General features: G+C 44.4%; 1 protein-coding gene across 1 annotated transcript; it reads right to left on the minus strand.

The window, feature by feature from the left end:
• Nucleotides 1–566: 566 nt before the first annotated feature.
• On the minus strand, nt 567–18,534 carry LOC141178627 (uncharacterized). Its single transcript, XM_073660516.1, has 7 exons — nt 18,485–18,534; nt 5,973–6,056; nt 5,673–5,852; nt 5,466–5,589; nt 5,285–5,382; nt 5,000–5,090; nt 567–1,686 (listed from the first exon to the last, which is right to left on the minus strand). Exons 2-7 carry the CDS (start codon nt 6,048–6,050, stop codon nt 602–604), a joined length of 1,656 nt encoding a protein of 551 aa, XP_073516617.1. The 5' UTR covers nt 6,051–6,056; nt 18,485–18,534; the 3' UTR covers nt 567–601.
• Nucleotides 18,535–21,232: the final 2,698 nt, after the last annotated feature.

Below are 21,232 nucleotides of genomic sequence, written 5' to 3' on the forward strand. Positions count from 1 at the left end.
GAAGAAATGCTAGCACAGGCTTCCAGTATACGTTGTTTCAGATGCTGCATATTTTATTTCAAGCTGGGAAACATATTGCATCCAAATGGATTAACCCTTCACCTCCAGAAATTAGTGAACTCAAAAATAGGATAAATAATATTATCAGATTAGAAAAAGGGGTATATAAAAAACGAAACTCAATGAATACATTTGAGAAAATATGGGGCTTATGGTTGGATAAACCTGGAATGCCATCAAGGGGGTTATTGTTGGAGAGACAATGACTTATGGGAGAAGGGGGTATTGGTGAGGTCTAATGTTTCATTGTAATGTTAAGGAATTCCAATATACATGTGGTATGGGTAATATAGCACACCTATATGTGTATAGGATTATAATATTTATTACAATATTATGGTTATATAAGAGATTTCAAGAATGTGGAATGTTAATTGTAAGATATAGTAACTGCAAGTTATCAGACGGTAATGGGCAAGCTGAAAGGATATATAGGACAGATGCATGTATGTCATCCCTATGGTATGTTATTTTATTATTGTATGTACTGGTTTCTTGTTTTGTAAAAAAAAAAAAATGTATTGGATTAAAAAGAAAAAGATTAGGAAAAAGGCTTCTCCCCTGTGTGAGTTCTCTGGTGATTAACCAAAGCTGATTTCTGATTAAAACATTTCCGATATTCTGAACATGAAAAAGGCTTCTCCCCTGTGTGGGTTCTCTGGTGCTTAATCAAATCTGATTTCTGGTTAAAACATTTCCCACATTCTGAACATGAAAAAGGCTTCTCCCCTGTGTGAATTCTCTGGTGATTAACCAAAGTTGATTTCTGGATAAAACATTTCCCACATTCTGAACACGAAAAAGGCTTCTCCCCTGTGTGGGTTCTCTGGTGATTAACCAAAGCTGATTTATGGTTAAAACATTTCCCACATTCTGAACATGAAAAAGGCTTCTCACCTGTGTGGGTTCTCTGGTGGTTAACCAAAACTGATTTATGGCTAAAAAATTTCCCACATTCTGAACATGAAAAAGGCTTCTCCCCTGTGTGGGTTCTCAGGTGTATAACAACAGCTGATTTCCGGTTAAAATATTTCCCACATTCTGAACATGAAAAAGGCTTCTCCCCTGTGTGAGTTCTCTTGTGGCTATCAAGAATCATTTTACGATTAAAATATTTTCCACATTCTGAACATGAAAAAGGCTTCTCCCCTGTGTGAGTTCTCTGGTGCTTAACCAAAGCTGATTTATGGTTAAAACATTTCCCACATTCTGAACATGAAAAAGGCTTCTCCCCTGTGTGGGTTTTCTGGTGCTTCACAAAATCTGATTTCTGGTTAAAACATCTCCCACATTTGGAACAAAAAAATCTATTGTCCACTGTGTGAATTTTTTGATGTTTAAGAATAGACTTTTCGAGGGTAAAACTATTTCCATTTTCTGAAAATGTCTTCTTTGCTTTAGGAGCAGTTCGTTTTTTAATGCTTATTTTTTTATTTTGATTTTCCTTAGTAGTCGGTAATGAATCAGAAGACAGGATCTGTTTCAAATGATCAGATGACAGATCTTTGCTGTGAAGGGATGATGGTATATCTGGAGTAATGGCATTCACTTCAATTGTATCCTGTGGGATCTCAAGATCATCCGATTTAAAAATCTCCTGTCCCTCTGATCTCCTGGTACAGTCATCTGCCAAGAAAAAAAACACAATTATTAACTTTGAATAAAATATCCTTGAAATTTATATTTTTGAACATTTCTACTTAAAATTGTTGGTAGAAATGACAAGTTATTGACAGAATGACAGTTCACAGTCTAATAGAAAACCTCATAGAATAAACTAGTGGAGCGTAGTGTTGAACTGTTTGTTCATTCTGCCTCCAAAATATGGAATAAGAAGACATCAAAAAATATTATGTAGGCGAAAATTATACCAATAAAAACTTCTACTTATCAATAAACCAATCCAGCAATATCCGCACTCCCAAAGTCAAATCTACCCCTCGTTCTGAGCCTTGCAGTGCGCCCAAACCACATTTAGCATCCATGTATTTGGCATTACTATAGTGAGAAGAACCCACTTAATTGATGGTGTGTGTCCCCTGGAGCATAATCTGGGCACTATGTGTTGGGTAATGAAATGATATATTTGTAATTTTCACTCTCCATCATCCACTGTGTGCTAATTTCCGGAAAGTGCCTGTGGAGTCAAAATAGTCACTACTCCTATAGATTATTTCACTGAGGGTTATAATTTCCAAAATGGAGCCACTTTATGAGAATTTCTACTGCTCTGGTTTTCTGCCATTTTGTCATATTAGGGCTTCTGTAAATGGTGTGTTCCATCTCCTCTGGGATCTGCTCCTGCAACGTCTGATTCTCTCACCAGGAGCCGCCTTATTCATCCTGCAGGCGGCGCTGGTGATGGAGGAGACGTCAGAACCAGAAGCTCTGGGCGGTGCAGGCTCTGTCCAGCCACTAAGATTAGGGTGCCTGGGACCTGTAGTACCATCCAGTCTGGCAGTATGGGTGTGTGTGCTGTCCAGCTGGAGTAATCTGCTCCCTGCTTCAGTCATTTGGAAAGCACCGCACCCTACTAAAGCTGGAAGCATATTGCCGGAAGCTGCCAGATACAGCCTTGTTCTCCTCTGGTTCAGTCCTCTGTGCTCAGCTCCCGGCTTGTGGATTTGCTTCCTGTTGTGACCTCGGCCCATTTACTGACTACTCTTGTGTCTTCTGATTTTGTATTTTCTCTGCCCTCCTGGTTCTGACCCGGCTACCTGACTATACTTCTTGGGTTTAAAGGGTGATGAGCAAGACAATCCCTGGGATCTGGAAAATGGAGTAGATAGTGCCAAGCCTGTTCATGGTGACCATCTTTTGAGCTGCCAGGTGACCATGAACAGTGGCCCCAATACATTGTGTCTGCAAACTATCCCAGCACGATCTGCATTCAAATAGCTAAATGGCGCTCCTTCCCTTCTTAACCTGCCATGTGCCCAGACAGTAGTGTACAGCTGTATACAGGGGATTGTCGGATTCAAGAAAAGATTGAAAATAATTTGTGAGGTCCATTTGTTTCCTATTATCCTTTGTGAAGAATCTCAAAGTTATCACCACATAAAGTGACACACGTCAGAATTGAAAATGGTTCCTGATTAGGAACAGAAAACTGGCTGCAGGAAGGGGTTAAATCAGAGTATTTTGGGCACTAACTACTGTAGTCAAAAACTGTGAGTATAGACAATAACACATCTACTGAAATGATCAAACTCAACAGTCTCCATCAGTAAGTAGTGAGTAACTAGTGGTGAAACCTCTCTGGGGTAATTATAATAATAATAATGTTTATTTTTAAAGCGCCAACATATTCCGCAGCACTTTACAAATTTTAGGGGGGACTTAGACAGACAATACAGAATAAGCATATCTCATATCGAAAGGAGTGAGGGTCCTGCTCGCAAGTTTACAGTCTATGAGGAAATGGGGGAGACACAAAAGGTAGAATGTACATATATTATATAATGCAGCCTTGATATACTGAATAGGATAAATAATACATGGACTGGTCGCCAGCCAGTATGTGTGCAGTCCTGACCGAGGCTATTATGTGCATGATTGGTATGAACCTGAAATTGAAGAAGATTTTAATATGGGGGAAAACTGAGACGGACAACTGGGATGGACAGATAGTGTGTGGAGGCGATACGCCAGTCTAAAGAAATGGGTTTTTAGGGTCCACTTGAAACTGTGGGTATTGGGAATTATAGTATGGGACTCGGTGGTTCTTCATTATTTAAACTATGATAACGGCCAATATTTTCTGTGAGATGACTTTCAAGAAAAAATATTAGACATTGAAAGAGAACTTTTTCTAATAGTGCAGAGCTGAGGTGTCTTAAATATAGACCTCGGGCATTGGGAAGAGGTAATGGAGACCTACTTTTAAAGACTACCAGGGAGTTACAGAGACACATAAGTGAGTCAGGCCGATCCCACCACAATAAAGCTATCATACAAAATGAACCTGGAAAAAAATACAGAATAAAAGATATGTTACATCCCTAACAACGTATTTATCAGGGGAGAGCTCCAACACTAAATCGGAGTGGCACACATTTATGGTGGACCATTGGAGCTACTATGAGTCCTGACCAGAAGAGTAGAGAAAGCATTAGCGCCCCCATTTCAGGAGAGATTGTGCAGTAATCTGAATTTATTAGGATTGAAAACATAATGGAATTTATGACGCGGAGTGAATCCATGAAACCAGGGCTCGAGCCAACACATCTCCTGCAGGCGTGAATAAATGTATATTACAGCCATCAGCCACGCACAGCTTAGAGATATATCATGGCACAGGTGTAATGTTTTCTGTATTGTTTATCACAATCCTGTTTGAAGTTAGTTGGTTTTAAAAGAAATTGAAAAGTCAGGATAAAGGGAAACTCTGTTGTACAGAAATTCACACTTGGCCCTCACTGCACATTTAATGTTGTTGATCATAAAAGTGAAGTTTGTCCAGAAAGACTGGACCTGGTCTTGTAGGGATCATATGAGGACATTCAGCAGCACAGAAGGGAGAGAAGGTAGATTCATCCAATAAGATAACAGGGATCTAGGAAGCCGACAGCATCATTACCCTCCGCTTTCTCTTACAGGCCCATCATAATTTGTCTTCAAGTAATTTTCTCACTTGTCAGCACATTCTACGTACGATGTAATTTGGCTTTGTAGTTTACAGATCTGGGCAGGTAATGGTCAGCGTCTACTAATCCCAGGGAGTAGGTGGATCCTCCAGGTTGTAAGTTCTACAGAAAAGTTCTTTCACAATTACACAAAGTAATGTGAACATTTTTGGATGGCGGAAAATGTTTTGGTCTAGAGGTAAAATGGTGATCACACGATTATAACATGGCTGGACTACACCACCGATAAAGCAGCCACAGCCGGTGATTGAGAAGAATCCGTGACTTCTCTGCATTTAGCGGTTACTACTCACCTGGGTAGTCATATGTAGGAATCTCCTCTTTACACCGCTCATCACCCCTCACATATGTCTCTGTAGTATTAATATGGGTCAGATCTTCACCCTGAAAAAAATATTGTAAAAGTCACAGACGGAGAAGTCACATCTATGATCAGCTCTAATCCTGCCATCTCCACCGTTATCATTACACAAGTATAAAACATATAATACTGGTGGATAAAACAAGACTGAACACAAGACCTTCACAGCCATCTACACATCATAGGGGAGATCTCATGACACCTTATCTCCATCTACCTGATGATCCTGAGGAACATTGGGGTCTTCTTGTTTACAGTCCTGTGGAAGAAGAGGACGGGGACATCTCTCTGGTGTTATTCTCTTACCGGATAGATCTGGATGAAACACATACAGGGACTGAATTCGTTCTTTACATACAGATAATTATGGGCCGTGTGTATTTAGTCCTGTCTATTACCTGGTGATGTGAGGGGCTGGGGAACCTCCATCATGATGTCCCTGTACAGATCTTTATGTTCTTCTAAATACTCCCACTCCTCCATGGAGAAATAGACAGCGACATCCTGACACCTTATAGGAACCTGACACATACAATGATACCGTCATCCCCCCGATCCCTTCATAGCCTTACTGTATAATGTCCCAGCATTCCCAGCAGTGTCACCTCTCCAGTCAGCAGCTCAATCATCTTGTAGGTGAGTTCTAGGATCTTCTGGTCATTGATGTCCTCATGTATCAGGGGGTGAGGTGGAGGCCCCGTGATTGGGCTTATGGGTCTTTCCCATCCCTCAGACACAGGGTCCTGACAGAGCTCACTAGAGGTCTTCTTCACTACAGTGTAATCCTGGTTATGGAGAGACACATTAATAAATCTCCCTCCAGACATTTCCGGAGTCCTCACCTCTCCAGTTCTGTCCATCTGTAGATAAGAATGATGTAATGTGACGTCATCAGAATCTCTCACCTCTCCAGTAAGCCGGAAGAGGATCTCTAGGGTGAGGTGTAATATCCTCTCCACCATCTTCTTTCTGTCTCTATCCATTCTTCTCTAGGAAAATTATATAGATAAATTATTAGTATCTCATATTGTGGGAATCTGAGTGGATTGAAGATGAGTTGGTGTAAAATATATAAAATTCTGTGTAATAAAAAAAATTAATAGCATTATGATGCCGGTATAAAGCAATAATGTGGTAGAGCACATCATACATCTTCAGGTCATACAGAGATACCGATGTGCTATTGACGCGCCCCCTGGGCCGTGGGGTACTCGGTGCCGGGCCAGTTGTTGCTATGGGAGATGTCACAGTGGCGGTGACCCAGGGCGGTCATTCAATAAGGGAATATTTACAGGGGATTTATGTACAAAGTTCATGACGCCACTTGTGGAATGCGGCTAAAGGAGCTGCCGCTGCGGAGCAGGTCCTCTGGAGCTGATGTTACTGCAGCAGGGATGTTGTGGCTCTCCACAGGTAGAGCTTAGCTCCAGGGCAGTGTTGATGTTATAGGTTATGCTGGGCGCTGTAGTGCAGGGGGTGATGGCGCAGGCAATAATCACAGAGACAGTGGGGTGCAGTCTTCCAAGTTTACTCACAGTTCTTAAGTTCCTCAGGTTGCACTGTCCAGCTTACAGCCTCCCACGTCGCGCTGCGTTCACCAAGCAGGGGTTCAGCAATCCCCCAGATAATTCAGGAGCACTTAACGGGACCCCCTTCTGTGTGCCTTTCTCAGTCGTCTTCCTGCACTGGCTCTCACCCTCCTGCCCTGCGCCTCGCAATCAGTGTCCCAATCCAGTAGCCTCGGGTCTTGTCGGGCGACCTGCAGTCCCCTGGACCCTCTGTGGCCCCCTTCTCGGCGATATAATTGCAGATGTGGCCACTGCACATTGCAAGTATAGCAGCCTCCGGTTCCTAGCTGAGCTTTGTAATTCTCCACTAGTTAAGGGGCCGGTCCCCTCTGCGCCTTGATCCCTTCACCGCCTGGCAGATTCGTGCGTACGGGTGGATTCCAGCACTTCCCGTACCCCTGGGATCCCTTCTTCTGTTCCTGGAGCCTTTCTCCTGCTCCCGCTCCTCTTCCCTCTCTCTCTCTCTTCTCTCTCAGTTCTGGGCCTCTCACTAGGCCCGCCTCCGGAGCAGAACTGCTGCAGAGCCTCTGCTCCACACACTCTCCTCCTCTGACTGAACTGTCTTTCTAAGATGGCTCCCCTTTTTATACAGCTACTGAAGTGCTCCCCTAATCTACGTCCTCCACCCACACCCACTACATGGTTCCCCCTCACTTGGTTCTCCTCCACTCCAGCCAAGGGAAGTGGCGCAGCAAGAACCAGAGACATCTTGCCCCCCCCCGGCTGGCCTGGAGTGGTGTGTTGGATGCAGGTGTTAGGGTCCCGGGCAGCACTCCATTCTTACCTGAGAGTGAATGCTTGATCACAATATTCTTGGACTATGAATAACTAAAGGATGGTATATGTTTGTGTATAACAATTTTTTGGACTATTAAAAGGACGGCTGAATAAACTATATTCTTTTTGCACAATCTGCATTGTCCATATCCTATTTTTCCAATGGTGTGCCGAGGTTTTCTTCCATATTATTAGACTTTACATTACCTCTGAGCACCCATTTTTACACTGAGCGACCCCTCATTTTGTATCTTACCTGAGAGTGAGATACCACACCTCTGGGTGAGATGCAGTACCTCTGTGGCGACTGAACCCGCAGGGGTGCCACACTATCCGTTGGGATTACGGAAGTTATAAAATAATTCAGGTAATTTAACAATATAAAGAACGCACCAGTCTTTGTACAGCCAATAAAATATGTTAATGGTTTATTTGTACACATCTCATCACTCCACGATAAGTTCTGGAAAGTGCTTCTATCTCCACCGGCTACTCTACACTGTGTGCACAATTATTAGGAAATTTCTATTTTTGATCATTACTTTTATTATTTAGGTTATGTGCCCACGATGCAGAAATGCTCCGGATTTTTCCTGAGCATTTCTGCATCTCCCTAGCAGAAAAAACGCATGCGGATTGTACATGTGGATTGTACATGCGGATTGTACATGCGTTTTTCCTGCCAGGGACAAGCGGATGTGAAGCTTTCTTCGCATGCATTTCCGCATGCGGGTTGACAAGCGCTTTCCAGGCGATTTTAGCATCACCTGGAAAGTGCTTGACAACTTGGTCACACTATATAAATCCATGCAAATGGCATGGATTTATATAGTGTGACCGAAAGAATGGTAAAATAAATCTATACTTACCTTCTGATGGCCCCGCAGTCTTGCTTCGCTCCGTCCTGGCTGCAGGCAGATCGCGGTACACTGAAGGACCTGCCGTCACATGACTATGATGTCAGCGCAGGTCCTCCAGTCCACCGTGAGTTGGCGGCATGGGAGGACGAGCGCAGCGGGGGCCGTCAGAAGGTAAGTATAACATTTATTTTTTATTTTATTCTTTTTTTCACAGGTACTATGGTACCCGGGTCCGGAGGAGAGTCTCCTGTCCTCCACACCCGGGTACCATCTGCACATTGAACACATGTGCTTATCTAGTGAAGCGGAATACATGCGTTCCAATGCAAGTCAATGGCAGCGAAAACGCAGCGCTTCCGCAAAATAATTGGTAGTGCTGCATTTTATTCCGCAATGATAATCCGCAGCGGAAATTTCCGCAGCATGTGCACAGCACATGCGGATTATCATTGGGGAACATGGCAGGCCTTCTACCATGCGTTTTTTAAGCGTTTCTGCAGCATTTTTGCCACTGCGGAAATGCTTAAAAAACGCATTGTGGGCACACAGCCTTAACATCTCCAGTGCTGTTGGTCAATCCAAAGGGTAATAAACCTGAAACCTGAATATTTAAGAAAGTAAAAGTGAGGTGTTGTCTTAGCAGAATATCTGTGTCCAGAATTATTATGCAACTATATGAAAAATGTAAATTTTCCATCTTAATTGTTTATTTTCATCTGTTATAGAATACATTTCTGACATTTAATAAATACAGTTATATGAAAAAGTTTGGGCACCCCTATTAATCTTAAGCTTAATGTTTTATAAAAATTGGTTTTTTTGCAACAGCTATTTCAGTTTGATATATGTAATAATTGTTGGACACAGTAATGTTTCTGCCTTGAAATTAGGTTTATTGTACTAACAGAAAATGTGCAATCTGCATTCAAACAAAATTTGACAGGTGCATAAGTATGGGCACCTCACCAGAAAAGTTTAATATTTAGTAGATCCTCCTTTTGCAAAAATAACAGCCTCTAGTCGCTTCCTGTAGCTTTTAATGAGTTCATGGATCCTGGATGAAGGTATTTTTGACCATTCCTCTTTACAAAACAATTCCAGTTCAGTAAAGTTTGATGGTCGCCTTGCATGGACAGCCCTCTTCAAATGATCCCACAGATGTTCAATAATATTCAGGTTTGGGGACTGGGATGGCCATTCCAGAACATTGTAATTGTTCCTCTGCATGAATGCCTGAGTAGATTTGGAGCGCTGTTTTGGATCATTGTCTTGCTGAAAGATCCATCCCCTGCATAACTTCAACTTTATCACTGATTCTTGAACATTATTGTCAAGAATCTGCTGATACTGAGAGAAATCCATGCGTCCCTCAACTTTAACAAGATTCCCGGTGCCGGCATTGGCCACACAGCCCCAAAGCATGATGGAACCTCCACCAAATTTTACTGTGAGTAGCAAGTGTTTTTCTTGGAATGCTGTGTTTTTTTGCCGCCATGCATAACGCCTTTTTGTATGACCAAACAACTCAATCTTGGTTTCATCAGTCCACAGGACCTTCTTCCAAAAAGAAATTGGCTTCTCCAAATGTGCTTTTGCATACCTCAGCCGACTCTGTTTGTGGCGTGCTTGCAGAAACGGCTTCTTTCGCATCACTCTCCCATACAGCTTCTCCTTGTGCAAAGTGCGTTGTATAGTTGACGCCATCTGCAGCAAGTTGCACAGTGACACCATCTGCAGCAAGTTGATGCTGCAGCTCTCTGGAGGTGGTCTGAGGATTGTCCTTGACTGATCTCACCATTCTTCTTCTCTGCCTTTCTGATGTTTTTCTTGGCCTGCCACTTCTGGCCTTAACAAGAACTGTCCCTATGTTCTTCCATTTCCTTACTATGTTCCTCATAGTGGAAACTGACAGGTTAAATCTCTGAGACAGCTTTTTGTATCCTTCCCCTGAACAACTATGTTGAATAATCTTTGTTTTCTGATCATTTTACAGTTGTTTTGAGGAGCCCATGATGCCACTCTTCAGAGGAGATTCAAACAGGAAAACAACTTGCAAGTGGCCACTTTAAGTAGCTTTTCTCATGATTGCATACACCTGGCTATGAAGTTCAAAGCTCAATGAGGTTACAAAACCAAAAAGGGGCTTTAGTAAGTCAGTAAAAAGTAGGTAGGAGTATTTAAAACACGAAAATGATAAGGGTGCCCATACTTATGCACCTGACAAATTTTGTTTGAATGCAGATTGCACATTTTCTGTTAGTACAATAAACCTCATTTCAAGGCAGAAACATTACTGTGTCCAACAGTTATTACATATATCAAACTGAAATAGCTGTTGCAAAAACACCAATTTTTATAAAACATTAAGCTTATGATTAATAGGGGTGCCCAAACTTTTTCATATAACTGTATATATCAGTGACCAATATAGCCACCATTCTTCTCAACACCAGTGATAAGCCACCCATCCATGGAGTCAATTAGTTTCTTACTCTGTTGACATTCATCTTTGTGGGCAGAACCAACCATAGTCCCAGACACTGATCAGAGAGGGGACTGTTCTCCTTCACCATAAATCTCGAGTTTAAGAAAAGCTCGAAAGTTCTCAGGAAGGTTTAGGTCCAGAGAGGAAAAAGTCATGTCATTAGTCTTTCATCTTTAACACCTTTCTGGGCACTGAGCAGTGAAGACTTCGATGCTGCGATTGAGCATTGTCCTGCAGAACAATCCTGTTTTTTTTTTAAAGAAGTAGATTTTTTCTGTACCTCTGTTTAAAGTGTCTTCTAAAAACTGGCAGAAGGTTTTTGAGTTGATTTTGCATCTATCTTCAACTTGAAAAGGTCCAACTAGCTCATCTGTAATAATACCAGCCCATAGCAGTTCCCACCTCCACCTCGCTAGAGTCGGAGTCGAAGTCGAGGTCTGTGCCCATTACTGATCCAGCCACGGGCCCATCCATCTGGTCCGTCAAAAGTCACTCTCATCAGTCCATAAAACCTTTGAAAAATCTGTCTTCCGCTATTTCTTGGCCAAGTCATTTCTTGTGTCTTGTTCAGTGGTGGTTGGTATTCAACCCCGGCCTTGTCTCTGAGCACTGAACACCTAGTTCTTCTGGGCCTCCAGGGAAGCTGCAGTTCTGGAATAGGACAGCACAAGAGGATAATATCTTCCTGGTCGCTTCACATTTGAGTCTTCTGAAATCTTTTGCAGTTAATGCTATTCTTTTTTTTTTCTTTTGTGACCCTATACATTTTGAAGGTTCTGTGATCACACCCAATATCTGAGCAATTTAAGGAGTGTTGCATCCCTCTGTAAGACTTAACCATTTTTGAGTTTTTATAGTCAGTTAAAACTCTTTTTGGCCCATTTTGCCTGAGAAAAATAAGCTGCCTAATAATTGTACCCCCCTGACAAAGGGTTTCAATATCCATAGGCCACACACCCCTCATTACAATACACATCACCTGATCTACTTCATCCACTAAACATTTAAGTTTATACAGCTTGTATTTGGAAAATCTGTACAAAAATGATGATACAGTCAAAATATTCACTTGCCTAATAATTGCGCAGACAGTGTATGTTTCAAAGTGATCAAGAAAACTATTTTTTATTCTCACCTGCTATAAGCTATGGGTGCAATGTTCAGGAATCATCCCTCAATCCATAGAAAGTGGATTCCACATCTCACCCCTGACAAAGCCAAAAAGTGAAAATAGTTGGGCAATAATCTGAAGCTCGTCTCCATTGTGATTATGATATGTTATAAGCAAGTTTAAATCTCTCTGTTATTTCAATGTGTATTAGGGGTGCACTGTTTTTTTATGGTAATACAGAAAGAAACACTGGCATGGTGGCAACTAGCAGGGTGCAGTGTATGCTCAGGAGTTAATTTCTGGTGTTACAAAAAAATAAATTATTACAACCATATCCTGTAGATTACAGCAAAAGAGGAGAAGTGGTGTGGGGCACTAAAACTATGGGGGTAACAAAGATGAGGATCATTACTGTATATGGCAATGAGAGGGGGGGGCTAATACTTTATAGGGCACTATAGATGGTTATAGCACTATGTGGAAGCGTGGAAAAATTGGCAAGACACCTAAGGAGAGTAATGAAAAAAAAAAAATATAACATATATATTTATTTATTGTGAGGGGTCAGCTCTGTGGTAGGCGCTGGTTCACACAGGGATACAGTCCGTAGGTTCAAACAAACTGGTGGTTTATTAAATGTCCATAAACCAGGCAGGAAACAAAAATATCACAGCCTCTTTCAGGTTCCGAAAAGGTATAAAAGAAAAAAAAACACAAAATAGCAGTTCCATATAGAGCACGGCCTCAGCCATTTAAATGCAGATACCTTTACCTGCCTTCAGCAAGGTCTGAGCAGCACATGCAAGGCTTGCTCACCTTGCACAACACACAGACAGACAGACTGAGATAGGCGCAGCGGTCTTAAATCAGCCTTCCAAGACCTGGACTGGAAGTAAGTGAGCAGCCGTTCCCCCCCAGCTCTTTCAGCTGCTCATAAAACCCGGAACTTTAATCCGGGCCCATTAACTATCTCTCAGCACTATGTGTGCTGGAGCCTGCTTCTTCGGGTCCTGCATCACCGAAGCTTGGCACCTCGAGGACACATACCTTCCGTCCACAACCTGTCCAACTGCAACCTTACCTACCCTCCCACCCCCCTGCCCATTTACAGTACAGACCAAAAGTTTGGACACACCTTCTCATTTAAAGATTTTTCTGTATTTTCATGACTTTGAAAATTGTACATTCACACTGAAGGCATCAAAACTATGAATTAACACATGTGGAATTATATGCTTAACAAAATAGTGTGAAACAACTGAAAATATGTCTTATATTCTAGGTTCTTCAAAGTAGCCACCTTTTGCTTTGATGACTGCTTTGCACACTCTTGGCATTCTCTTGATGAGCTTCAAGAGGTAGCCACCAGAAATGGTCTTCCAACAATCTTGAAGGAGTTCCAAGAGATGCTTAACACTTGTTGGCCCTTTTGCCTTCACTCTGCGGTCCAGCTCACCCAAAACCATCTCGGCATGCTATTCCATCCGGTTTGCGTTTAGTTGGACTATCATTTATTTTTCAACAGGACAATGACCCCAAACACACCTCCAGGCTGTGTAAGGGCTATTTGACCAAGAAGGAGAGTGATGGGGTGCTACGCTAGATGACCTGGCCTCCACAGTCACCAGACCTGTACCTAATCGAGATGGTTTGGGGTGAGCTGGACCACAGAGAGGGATTTGAACCCAGGACCCCAGCGCTGCAAGGCTGCAGTGCTAACCACTGAGTCACCGTGCTGCCCAGTGCATTAAAAAAAATATTCGGTATTGCCATGTACATAACTGCCTGAATTAATAACATTTTGAAATATTTTTTCCCATATGGTGTAAATCAAAAAACTAGGAATAATGTTTTTGATCACCACAATTCCACATAAAAATGTAATAAAAAGCTATTAAAATGTCATATGTACGCCAAAATTGTATCAACAAAAAGAAGAAAACAAGAAATAATCATTGAAACCGGGCCATCGATGGATGAATGAAAATAGTTACAGGTCTAAGAAAATGGCGACACGAAAAAATTGTTAGATACAAAATTTTCAGCCCTGGTGACATCTTAACTGTAGCGCATTAGAGCGCTGCAGTCAACCACTGATCTCAGAACTGATGCCAATTTATTCATTACAGTTGAGATCAGTGATTGTCTGCGGTTGTCACACACGCTAAAGACATGACATAACCACTGCAGCCTATAAAGAAGACCCGAGCAGCAGCAGAGAGCCGACACTGGAGCAGGGGAAGGTGAGTAATGCTGATTATAGTATCTGTTACACAGGCTCGTAGATTGTGTACAGAAGATTGAAAGGGGAAACCTCTTTTATACTTTCTGCTGTTGGTTCAGGCACATTGTGATGTCCAAAGTTGTAATGAGCCTTAGCCTGAGGACAGACAGCAATAATGATGAGATGGCCTGAGAGCAGAGGGGAACGCTGAGGAGATTGTCTGAGGAAAGAGAGGAACGCTGAGGAGGCAGCCTGAGCAAAGAAAGGAGCGCTGAGGAGACAGCCAGAAAGTGGAGAAGAATGTTGAGGGGATGGCCTGAGGTTAGATATGAGCACCAGTGAGGTATCCAGACAGCAGAGAAGAAAGGAGATGGCCCGAATACAGAGAGGAGCGCTGAGGAGACAGCCTGAGAGCAGAGCACTGAGTAGAGGTTCAGAAAGCAGAGAGGAGCGCTGAAGAGATGACCTGAGGGTACAAAGGAGAGCTGAAGAGTGAGACTGAGCGTAAAGAGGAGCGCTGAGGAGACAGCCTGAGGGTAAAGAGAAGCACTCAGGAAACAGCCTGAAGGAAGAGATAAGTGCTAAGGAGACAGCCTGAGGTTAGAGATGAGTGCAAAGGAGGCAGCCTGAGAGCAGAGAGGAACACTGAGGAGACAGCCTATGTGTAGAGAGAAGAACTGAGGAGACAGCCTGGGAGCAAAGAAAAGCGATGAGGAGGCAGACTGAGGGCAGAGAGGAGTCCAGAGGAGATGGCCTGAGAGTAAAGAGGAGAGCTGAGGAGATGGACTGAGAGTAAAGAGGAGCGCTGAGGAGATGGCCTGAGAGTAAAGAGGAGCGCTAAGGAGATGGCCTGAGAGTAAAGAGGAGCGCTGAGGAGATGGCCTGAGCGTAAAGAGGAGCGCTGAGGAGATGACCTGAGAGTAAAGAGCAGCGCTGAGGAGATGGCCTGAGAGTAAAGAGGAGCGCTGAGGAGATGGCCTGAGAGTAAAGAGGAGCGCTGAGGAGATGGCCTGAGAGTAAAGAGTTGTGCTGAGGAGATGGCCTGAGCGTAAAGAGGAGCGCTGAGGAGATGGCCTGGGAGTAAAGAGGAGCACTGAGGAGATGGCCTGAGAGTAAAGAGTTGTGCTGAGGAGATGGCCTGAGAGTAAAGAGGAGAACTGAGGAGATGGCCTGAGAGTAAAGAGGAGCGCTGAGGAGTTGGCCTGAGAGTAAAGAGGAGCGCTGAGGAGATGGCCTGAGAGTAAAGAGGAGCGCTGAGGAGATGGCCTGAGAGTAAAGAGGAGCGCTGAGGAGATGGCCTGAGAGTAAAGAGTTGTGCTGAGGAGATGGCCTGAGAGTAAAGAGGAGAACTGAGGAGATGGCCTGAGAGTAAAGAGGAGCGCTGAGGAGATGGCCTGAGAGTAAAGAGGAGCGCTGAGGAGTTGGCCTGAGAGTAAAGAGGAGCGCTGAGGAGATGGCCTGAGAGTGAAGAGGAGCGCTGAGGAGATGGCCTGAGAGTAAAGAGGAGTGCTGAGGAGATGGCCTGAGAGTGAAGAGGAGCGCTGAGGAAATGGCCTGAGAGTAAAGAGGAGCGCTGAGGAGATGGCATGAGAGTAAAGAGGAGCGCTGAGGAGATGGCCTGAGAGTAAAGAGGAGCGCTGAGGAGATGGCCTGAGAGTAAAGAGGAGTGCTGAGGAGATGGCATGAGAGTAAAGAGGAGAGCTGAGGAGATGACCTGAGAGTAAAGAGGAGCGCTGAGGAGATGGCCGGAGAGTAAAGAGGAGCGCTGAGGAGATGGCCTGAGAGTAAAGAAGAGCGCTGAGGAGATGGCCTGAGAGTAAAGAGGAGCGCTGAGGAGATGGCCTGAGAGTAAAGAGGAGCGCTGAGGAGATGGCCTGAGCGTAAAGAGGAGCGCTGAGGAGATGACCTGAGAGTAAAGAGCAGCGCTGAGGAGATGGCCTGAGAGTAAAGAGGAGCGCTAAGGAGATGGCCTGAGAGTAAAGAGGAGCGCTGAGGAGATGGCCTGAGCGTAAAGAGGAGCGCTGAGGAGATGACCTGAGAGTAAAGAGCAGCGCTGAGGAGATGGCCTGAGAGTAAAGAGGAGCGCTGAGGAGATGGCCTGAGAGTAAAGAGGAGCGCTGAGGAGATGGCCTGAGAGTAAAGAGGAGCGCTGAGGAGATGGCCTGAGAGTAAAGAGTTGTGCTGAGGAGATGGCCTGAGAGTAAAGAGGAGCGCTGAGGAGATGGCCTGAGAGTAAAGAGGAGCACTGAGGAGATGGCCTGAGAGTAAAGAGTTGTGCTGAGGAGATGGCCTGAGAGTAAAGAGGAGAACTGAGGAGATGGCCTGAGAGTAAAGAGGAGAACTGAGGAGATGGCCTGAGAGTAAAGAGGAGCGCTGAGGAGATGGCCTGAGAGTAAAGAGGAGAACTGAGGAGATGGCCTGAGAGTAAAGAGGAGCGCTGAGGAGTTGGCCTGAGAGTAAAGAGGAGCGCTGAGGAGATGGCCTGAGAGTAAAGAGGAGCGCTGAGGAGATGGCCTGAGAGTAAAGAGTTGTGCTGAGGAGATGGCCTGAGAGTAAAGAGGAGAACTGAGGAGATGGCCTGAGAGTAAAGAGGAGCGCTGAGGAGATGGCCTGAGAGTAAAGATCAGCGCTGAGGAGTTGGCCTGAGAGTAAAGAGGAGCGCTGAGGAGATGGCCTGAGAGTGAAGAGGAGCGCTGAGGAGATGGCCTGAGAGTAAAGAGGAGTGCTGAGGAGATGGCCTGAGAGTGAAGAGGAGCGCTGAGGAAATGGCCTGAGAGTAAAGAGGAGCGCTGAGGAGATGGCATGAGAGTAAAGAGGAGCGCTGAGGAGATGGCCTGAGAGTAAAGAGGAGCGCTGAGGAGATGGCCTGAGAGTAAAGAGGAGCGCTGAGGAGATGGCATGAGAGTAAAGAGGAGAGCTGAGGAGATGACCTGAGAGTAAAGAAGAGCGCTGAGGAGATGGCCGGAGAGTAAAGAGGAGCGCTGAGGAGATGGCCTGAGAGTAAAGAAGAGCGCTGAGGAGATGGCCTGAGAGTAAAGAGGAGCGCTGAGGAGATGGCCTGAGAGTAAAGAGGAGCGCTGAGGAGATGGCCTGAGAGTAAATAGGAGCGCTGAGGAGATGGCCTGAGAGTAAAGAGGAGCGCTGAGGAGATGGCCTGAGAGTAAAGAGGAGCGCTGAAGAGATGGCATGAGAGTAAAGAGGAGCGCTGAGGAGATGACCTGAGAGTAAAGAGGAGCGCTGAGGAGATGGCCGAAGAGTAAAGAGGAGCGCTGAGGAGATGGCCTGAGAGTAAAGAGGAGCGCTGAGGAGTTGGCCTGAGAGTAAAGAGGAGCGCTGTGGAGATGGCCTGAGAGTGAAGAGGAGCGCTGAGGAGATGGCCTGAGAGTAAAGAGGAGCGCTGAGGAGATGGCCTGAGAGTGAAGAGGAGCGCTGAGGAGATGGCCTGAGAGTAAAGAGGAGCGCTGAGGAGATGGCCGGAGAGTAAAGAGGAGCGCTGAGGAGATGGCCTGAGAGTAAAGAGGAGCGCTGAGGAGATGGCCTGAGAGTAAAGAGGAGCGCTGAGGAGACGGCCTGAGAGTAAAGAGGAGCGCTGAGGAGATGGCCTGAGAGTAAAGAGGAGCGCTGAGGAGATGGCCTGAGAGTAAAGAGGAGCTCTGAGGAGATGGCCTGAGAGTAAAGAGGAGCGCTGAGGAGATGGCCTGAGAGTAAAGAGGAGCGCTGAGGAGATAGCCTGAGAGTAAAGAGGAGTGCTGAGGAGATGGCCTGAGAGTAAAGAGGAGCGCTGAGGAGATGGCCTGAGAGTAAAGAGGAGCGCTGAGGAGATGGCCTGAGAGTAAAGAGGAGCGCTGAGGAGATGGCCTGAGAGTAAAGAGGAGCGCTGAGGAGATGGCCTGAGAGTAAAGAGGAGCGCTGAGGAGATGGCCTGAGAGTAAAGAGGAGCACTGAGGAGATGGTCTGAGAGTAAAGAGGAGCACTGAGGAGATGGCCTGAGAGTAAAGAAGAGCGCTGAGAAGACCGACAAGAAATGCAGAGGAGATGGTCTGAGGATAGAGAGGAACACCGAGAAGACGGCCTAAGTGTAAAGGGGTCGTCCATTTACTTTATGTGTTGAGGGTAGAATTAAATGGTAATGGGTGTGGTTAGGGATTAGAGGAATGGTTATGTATGTGGCCTAAGATGTCATGATGTACAATCTATCCCTCTTTATCTTCTCTGACAGTTGGGTGGTCACACAAATGTAGAAATCTAATTGTTTTTGTAGCTGCAAAATGCAATTGAAATGTGTGAATAAAGTCTATAGAGAGAACCCCAATGGGGACAGTGATAATAATGTGTGTACAGCGCTGCGGAGAATGGAGGCGATATAGAGAATAATGGGGGATCTCCACATACCTCCACCTGCAGAGTCACCACCACATATATGGCTGCTCTGTGCGCACAGGACCTGTGATGAGGTCACAGGAGGGGAGGAGTCAGGGGTCACATGATCAGGGGCCTCAGTGGATGCAGGACTCTGCTGTACTCTGTAGAATGGAGTGCGTACAAATGTTTAGTGTGTGGTGAGCGTCTCTATTAGGTTATAGGCCAGACACTATTTACCTCACTTATCTGTGTGACTGGCGCCCTATATCGGCCTTATCCATTTGCACTTATAATACTATGCAGCCGCCCTTCCATGAACCATCGGTGTGAGTGGTTGTTTCATCTATTTTGCACCTGTGCTGACTCCGCCTTTATCATGGGGACTGTTGTGTCCTGCAGTGTAGTTGATATTGTGTCTGTCACGATTCCTCCGCTCAGTGTGTCTTGGACGCAGTGACAGCTCAGTCATCCAATCTAGTTCAGAGACTTGCTGAGCTGTCGGTACTTTGATTGACAGCTCAGCCGTGCAATCTGAGACTGGGAGGTGCTGAGTTTCCTTCAGGTGTTCCCTGTTCCTAGTGATTACCCAGCTACTTAGCTGAGCTGTAAGTCCCCGGTAGCTGCTGGTCGTAGCTTTCAGCTCAATGTGGTCTGTTCCCTCTGTGCTTTATGCTCTGAATTCAGACATTCTGATCTTCTGTTGCTGGACCCTGGCTTTCCCTATTGACCACCCGTTTGTATTACCCCTTTTGCCTTGACATACGCTGACCTTGGAATTCTGACTCTGGACTGTGACCTGACTAGGTCTTTGTCTCTTCCCTCTTTTTATACCCTCCTGGCTCTTGACCTCAAACTCCTTGACTATCCTGACTCACGGTTTTTCCATGAGAAGTGAGTCAGTGTAACAGCATCTTGGTTTTGGTAAATATGTCCGCCTTTTTTCTGTGATGTTTTTTGAATATGTGGTGGGAGAAAAAATAAATATTTCTAATACTGTGAGCTCTCATGGTATCACGTGCTAAGCGTCTCTGCTCTATGAGGACTGACGAAAGTTCAGTCTGAACTGTGTCCTATAGATTACAGCAAAGAGGATAAAAACAACCTCGTTACAGCTCATTCTAATGTCCAAGTACAGACTACAATGCATTGGCTGGCCGTGAGTCTCCTGACCTGAGCGTGACAGTCTCATATATTTCTATAATTGTGAGGTAAAAAATTAGAAAAGAAGCTTTATGGTGGGCGCTGTCATGCTGAAGACAAGGATGAGAAGGTGTAGAAAAACAACAAACATATTAAAAGATAGCAATGTGTTTCAAAATCGATCTGACATCTTCCTAGGACCATCATAAAGCTTTTTTTCCTCATTTTTTGTCTCCTTCTGTTGACTTCAACAGTGGAGAAGCAGTCTATACGAGGAATACCATTTTGCTACTTCTCTCATCACAGTTGAGCCTGACGGGATCAACTCCACCAGGTGGTGGGTACATTGCATCGACCCTTCCCTGTTTCTTATCACCGGGACTTCACCATGGAGCTGTATATACTTCTATGAAGTCGTCATGCTCAGGTCAGGAGACCCACGTCCAGTCCATACATTGCACAGACGTCTAAATGAGCCCTTAGTATTGTTAAGCACAATAACTGTGGATGGGAACAAAATTTGTGCATTATTATTGTCTATGGCAATTGGGGGAGGGGGGTGTATTACAATTACCGCAGGGCTGGCCTGGGTAGGGGGGCATCTTTCTTGGCTCCCTCACAAGTGCTGACTCTCTATGTTGTTACATATACTGTAAGCCTGTCTATATGTGGGTGTATGTATGATAAGATCTGCACATACAGTATATGTGCGTTTTACATATTTATGTCTACTACAAAAAAGATACAACTTTGTCAATTACGTGCTGTTTATATGGAATATTTTTTTAAAAGAAAAAAACCAATGATGTGGATATACGTATTGTGTGTTATGTAAGAAATCACAGGTTATGCAGACATGATGTTTTCATATGTTTGTCATTAAACTCATCTCCTCTCGATCATGTCAGGTTCCCCAGACTTCCCAAATTATCCCCATTATGATTCAGAGACTTATGTACACATAACCTATCAGTTTTTTTAGGTGAATTAAAAAAACAATTGGTGTGTGGGGACTTTACTATATGACCGTCGTGTAATGTTCACTATTGTTATCACAATGCTGCTTGAATGCAGCACAATCATGAGAACAGCAGTTTCCAAACCACACTCTTTATTCTATAATTGTTGTTGTATCAATATAGCAAGCTTGATTGTGTTACTGTATCTACGGTACATAGTGAGTATGGAGGATCTGTTATTATTTCTATGCCGTAAGTTTTCTCTGATCCAATATATACAGTGAGTACAGAAAGTATTCAGACCCCTTTACATTTTTTACTCTGTTTCATTGCAGCCATTTGGTAAATTCTAAAAAGTCCATTTTTTTCTCATTAAAGTCCACTCTGCACCTCATCTTGACTGAAAAAAACAGAGATGTAGAAGTTTTTGCAAATTATAAAAGAAAAACTGAAATATCACATGGTCATAAGTATTCAGACCCTTTGCTCAAACACTCATATTTAAGTCACATGCTGTCCATTTCCTTGTGATCCTCCTTGAGAAAGTTCTACTCCTTCATTGGAGTCCAGCTGCGTTTAATTAAACTGATAGGACTTGATTTGGAAAGGCACACACCGGTCTATATAAGACCTCACTGATCACAGTGCATTTCAGACCAAATGAGAATCATGAGCTCAA

Source organism: Phyllobates terribilis, unplaced genomic scaffold (genome assembly GCF_046119375.1).
Source record: "Phyllobates terribilis strain yellow unplaced genomic scaffold, ASM4611937v1 Scaffold_29__1_contigs__length_15306474, whole genome shotgun sequence".
Taxonomy (NCBI): Eukaryota; Metazoa; Chordata; class Amphibia; order Anura; family Dendrobatidae; genus Phyllobates; species Phyllobates terribilis.

Coding starts and splice junctions, on each gene's coding strand:
- LOC141178627 (XM_073660516.1), bottom strand. CDS start 6,050: ATGGATAGAGACAGAAAGAAGATGGTGGAGAGGATATTACACCTCACC. Junction 5,590..5,672: donor TTGAGCTGCTGACTGGAGAG/GTGACACTGCTG, acceptor TGTATGTGTCAG/GTTCCTATAAGGTGTCAGGA. Junction 5,091..5,284: donor ATGTTCCTCAGGATCATCAG/GTAGATGGAGAT, acceptor TATTTTTTTCAG/GGTGAAGATCTGACCCATAT.